Consider the following 5,283-nt stretch of genomic DNA (forward strand, 5'->3'; position numbering starts at 1 on the left):
CCGGGCTGGATTTGAACCCGCCACCTTAGGCGTATGTGGCTGGTGCCTTAGCTGCTTAAGCCACAGGCGCTGAGCCAGTGTAACTTTCAAATTTTCTCTTATACCATTTTCCTACTCACATCTTAGACTCCAGACTCCAGCTCAACTGGGCTGGTGGTTGTTCCCTGAACACACCATCCTTTGCCAATTTCCAATCTTTGCTTACATTATTAAGCGTCAAAATGATGCAACAATAAAATTAATAGTTAAAAGGGTAAATCTTATGATCATCTCTATACAAGTTGAGTAGGTGGTTGACAGATTCCACATCTAATCCTGATGCTTAAGAAAATCATAGTAAACGAGGAAGAGAAGCCTATTTCTTTAAAAAAGATAGAAAGTAATTAATCAAAAGCTAGTGTGTTTAATTTTAAAATACAATGATGTTAGCAGGGCATCGTGACATGTACCTATAGTTCCAGCTACTTGAAAGACTAGGGCAGAAGGGCTGCTTGAGACCATGGGTTCAAGATTAGCTTGCAAGATCACCTTGGCTCTGTATTTTAAAAAGATGCTGCCCTTATTAACCTGATTGCTTAAAACTGTACAGCAGTTTCAGCTAATTTACAGTAAGATAGAGAAAAAAGGACTATACAGTATATTAAATAAGAAAAAAATTATTTGCAGATGATTCAAAACCCAACAATTCCAAAAGAATTGAAAAAGTATTAAAATAATTAAGACTGTTCATAAAATATTTAGGAAAAGAAGTAAAAATGCCATATTCAGATGAAGAAAACAACAAAATTATTATACTGACTTTTTAAAAAGACCTTAAGTAGAAAGAGATATTGATTGAGGAAGACTCAATACTGATTTAATTTCACAATCTAATTTATAAATGCAACTATTTACACAAGGTTGCAAGTTTTTTTTTAAGTTTTGAACTCCAAAATATCAGACAAAAAATTTTCTCAAACAATATACAGCTTAGAACAGGCAGGAAAATATTGAAAAAGCACAATAAGAAATATAAAGTACCGGCTCGGCGCCTGTGGCTCAAGTGGCTAAGGCACCAGCCACATACACCCAAGGTGGCGGGTTCAAATCCAGCCTGCACCCACCAAACAACAACGACAGCTGCAACCAAAAAAAAAAAAAAAATAGCCAAGCATTGTGGTGGGCGCCTGTGGTCCTAGGTACTTGGGAGGCTGAGGCAGGAGACTCGCTTGAGCCCAGGAGTTGGAGGTTGCTGTGAGCGTGATGCCACAGCACTCTACCCAGGGGGACAGCTTGAGGCTCTGTCTCAAAAAAAAAAAAAAAAAGAAATATAAAGTACCAAACGCTAACATGCATTACACCTACTGTAATAATTAAAAAAGTGTCAAATAGTAAACAAAAATGGTAGTGAACAAACATCCTGGTAAAAGGTTCAATTCTCTCTCTTTTTTTTTTTTTTTGCAGTTTTTGGCTGGGGCTGGGTTTGAACCCGCCACCTCTGGCATATGGGGCCAGTGCCTTACTCCTTTGAGCCACAGGCGCCGCCCAAAGGTTCAATTCTCAATCAACTAAAAACAATAGATCATTAGTCAATAAATGATGATGGGGCAACTGGTTAATTACTTAGGAAAAAAATGTTCCCTGTCTCATACCATACATTAAAATAAACCTCAGAGGGATTAAAGTTTTATATGATTACAAAAACTCAGTACATATGATTTTGGAGAGAAGGCATTAAGATTCATAAAAAGTTGAATAAAGACTCCACAAAATAAACAGATAATCCCATAAAAAACTTTAAAGAAAAAGGCATGTCAAACCATTTCATTAAGTTAAAACAAAAGACAATGAGAAAATATCTGCAACATATCAAACAGGAGTATCACTATACTTAATATGCCTAGTAAAGAGCCCTTATAAATCAATACAGGAAAGTAGACAGACCACTATCCTGATACAAAGATGGGAGAAGGTCATGAAACAGGGAGTTTACAGAAGAAATACAATTGTTGAATAAACACAGAAGAATTCTTCACTCTCACTAGTAAAATAAATGCCTTAAATAAAAATAAGATACAATTTCACCTAATTTCACCTATCATATATGACAAATTAAAAAACAATTCTAGGCTCAGCGCCTGTGGCTCAAGTGGCTAAGGCGCCTGCCACATACACCTAAGGTGGCGGGTTTGAATCCCCAGCCCGGGCCCGCCAAACAACAGTGATGGCTGCAACCAAAAAATGGCCAGGCACTGTGGCAGGCGCCTGTGGTCCCAGCTACTTGGGAGGCAGAGGCAGGAGACTCGCTTGAGCCCAGGAGTTGGAGGTTGCTATGAGCTGTGCTGCCATGGCACCCTACATAGCTTGAGGCTCCGTCTCAAAAAAAAAAAAAAAAAAAAAAAAATTCTAAGTATTGACGGAAGTGTGGGAAAAGATACACTTATATCTAACTGGTGTAATGTAAATCAGTAGTTTTTTTCTAAAGAGATACTTAGCAATATGTATTAGAAACCTTAAACATCTTAAAACCTTTTGTTCTTATGTTTAGAATTTATTGCAAAGAAAAACCATCAGAAACGCACAGAAAAACTTATCTATAAGCATATTTACTAAGGCATTATTTCTAACAAACTAAAAATTTAAATTCCCAAAAACAGAGAAATGATGAAACAATGATACATATAGTAACAAAGGGAACACCACGCAACGTTAATGATCACACGTGAGAATAATTATTGACTTATATAGAAAAGAAAATAATTATTGATATTGACTCATAATATAGTAAGTGAAAAAATTACAGTGAGAAACCAATGATAAAAACAGGCACAGGCGGGGGTGGCACCTGTGGCTCAAAGGAGTAGGGCGACAGCCCCATATGCCAGAGGTGGTGGGTTCAAACCCAGCCCCGGCCAAAAACTGCAAAAAAAAAAAACAGGCATAGGTAACTACATGTATATGTGTATCTATGTATTTACAGTAGAAACTCCATAGTTGACCTAATTTTCTTTTCTTTTGGAGACAGAGTCTCATTATGTCACTCTCGGTAGAGCTATAGTGTCACAGCTCACAGCAACCTCAAACTCTTGGGCTTAAGCAAATCTCTTGCCTCGGCCTTCCAAGTAGCTGGGACTACAGGCGCCCGTTGTGCCGAGGCGTCACAGGTCACATCAACCTCCAATCCTGGGCTTACGCGACTCTCTTGCCTCAGCCTCCTGAGTAGCTAGGACTATAGGCGCCCACCACAATGCCTGGCTATTATTTTGTTGCAGTTATCATTGTTGTTTAGTAGGCCTGGGCCAGGGTTCAAACCCACCTGCCTCAGTGTATGTGGCTGGCGCCTTAACCACTGAATTACGGGTGCCAAGCCTGACCTAATTTTCATAGACTGGATATGCACCACATGTACATATCAGTACAGTAGGCCTAGTTCCTTATGTTGGCCAGTTTGTTATAGTCCCTTGTGTGGCCAACTTACAGAGGTTCTGCTTATTTATAAAAAAATAAGACTACAAGGCAACAAATCCAAAATAATAATGTATGTGTTATATATTTTCGTATTAAGAACATAGGTGAGGATGGTGCCTGTGGCTCAAAGGAGTAGGGTACTGGCCCCATGTGCCAAAAAAAAGAAAAGAAAAGAATATAGGTGACTTAAAATTTCTTCTTTGCTCTTTTATAAATGTTTCAGTTAATCTCTAAAGAACTTGTATTCCTTATAAAAATAGTATGTCATTAAAACTTATGTGAAGAGGGATAGCTTACTTACTTTAATAGCAATGTTAATAGAAACTTCCTGAATATTAGCAAGTGGTGGGTAAAGTCTCCCTTGGGATAGCTCTTTATCTGTCAATTGGCTTGTCAGTGCCTGAAGAGAAAAGAACAGCATTTTCTTTTGATTTGTTTCAATAATAGAATAAGAACCTAGTAAAATGGAAAAAGCACTAGGGAAACAAAATGATAAAGGTAACCTAATTCTCTTTTCTTATAAGAATATACTTAAACCACTGCAGAAATTTAAACTGTTCACCAGTAAACAATAAATAATAATCACGTTTAAACCATATTTAAAGACTTACTGATACAGTCTACTTTATATATACAGAGCTTGGCCTAATTACAACAGCTACTATGAAAACAGACATTAACATTCATATTGATTTGAGTTCTTCAGAACTCCAAATAATAGCAGTACTTGTCCATTAAAAATATACAAGGAATTCTATTTCATTTAACTGTCATAATATGTTCAGATATATATACAGTAAGCAAATACAAACTAATACAAAAGGATTCATAGTTTATAAAAAAATAATTTATGCAAAAGTAGACAGGTAAATATAAAAGTAATTTATGGGTAACTTTCTTTTCATTAATAAGGTAGATTTAACCTACTTTTTTTTTTTTTGTAAAGAGACAGTATCTTGCCATGTTGCCCAGGCTGGACTCAAATGATTCTTCTATCTCACCTTCCCAAGTAGCTAAGACTACAGGCATATACCACCACACCTGGCTCTCTCTCCATTTTTTTAATTTTAAGATCCATTCATCTTTAAAATTCATCCTTTATAAAATAAACAACATTTAAAACATTTACCTTTGCAGCTTCTAGGAAAACATTGTCACTAATGTGCCGAGTGTTACAGAGAATAACAGCTAAAGCCACACCTAGAATACATTTTAAGTAATTTATTTAGTGAGGTCACTTTTCAAATTATGAAAGAAGCCAAATTTCTAATTCAAGCAAATAAACAGTAACCCATCCCCCATCCCAAACAGCTCCCACCAAAAGAGAAAGCAGCCAGGACATAACAGAAAATCAAATCAAATGATCTTTGCTATAATTTTTTTTGTAGAGACAGAGTCTCACTTTATCGCCTTCGGTAGAGTGCTGTAGTGTCATAGCTCACAGCAACCTCCAACTCCTGGGCTTAGGTCAGGTGTTCTCAAACTACTGCCCGTGGGCCACATGTGGCCTGCCTAGGACATTTACCCGGCCTGCCGAGTGTTTTTGCTGCCGCTGCCTGTCCTGCTTAGCCGCCAACTCATCCCAGAGCCTGCAGTCCAGCCCTCCAACGGTCTGAGAGACAGTGAACTTGACCCCTGTTTAAAAAGTTTGAGGACCCTGGCTTAGGTGATTCTCTTGCCTCAGCCTCCTGAGTAGCTGGGACTATAAGGCGCCTGCCACAACGCCTAGCTTTTGCTATAATTTTTTTACCTGCCAAGTTTCACTCAGGACAATATACCTAAAAGGAAATCACAATGCAAGGAAGGATTAAAATCAAGGCTTCAGAATTTTTTACA

The 5,283-nt window shown here is 37.7% G+C and overlaps 1 protein-coding gene across 1 annotated transcript in view; it reads right to left on the reverse strand.

Moving 5' to 3' along the window:
• The window catches only part of ME2 (malic enzyme 2), a 75,681-nt gene that overhangs the window by 2,397 nt on the left and 68,001 nt on the right, over positions 1-5,283 (reverse strand). The window contains exons 14-15 of the mRNA XM_003784702.2: positions 4,577-4,647; positions 3,749-3,847 (exon numbers count right to left, since the gene is read on the reverse strand). Coding sequence (XP_003784750.1) covers positions 3,749-3,847; positions 4,577-4,647 — 170 coding nt within the window. The remainder of the gene's footprint in view (positions 1-3,748; positions 3,848-4,576; positions 4,648-5,283) is intronic.

The sequence above is a fragment of the Otolemur garnettii genome, unplaced genomic scaffold, assembly GCF_000181295.1.
Source record: "Otolemur garnettii isolate 467f Iridium unplaced genomic scaffold, OtoGar3 scaffold00012, whole genome shotgun sequence".
NCBI classification, from domain to species: domain Eukaryota; kingdom Metazoa; phylum Chordata; class Mammalia; order Primates; family Galagidae; genus Otolemur; species Otolemur garnettii.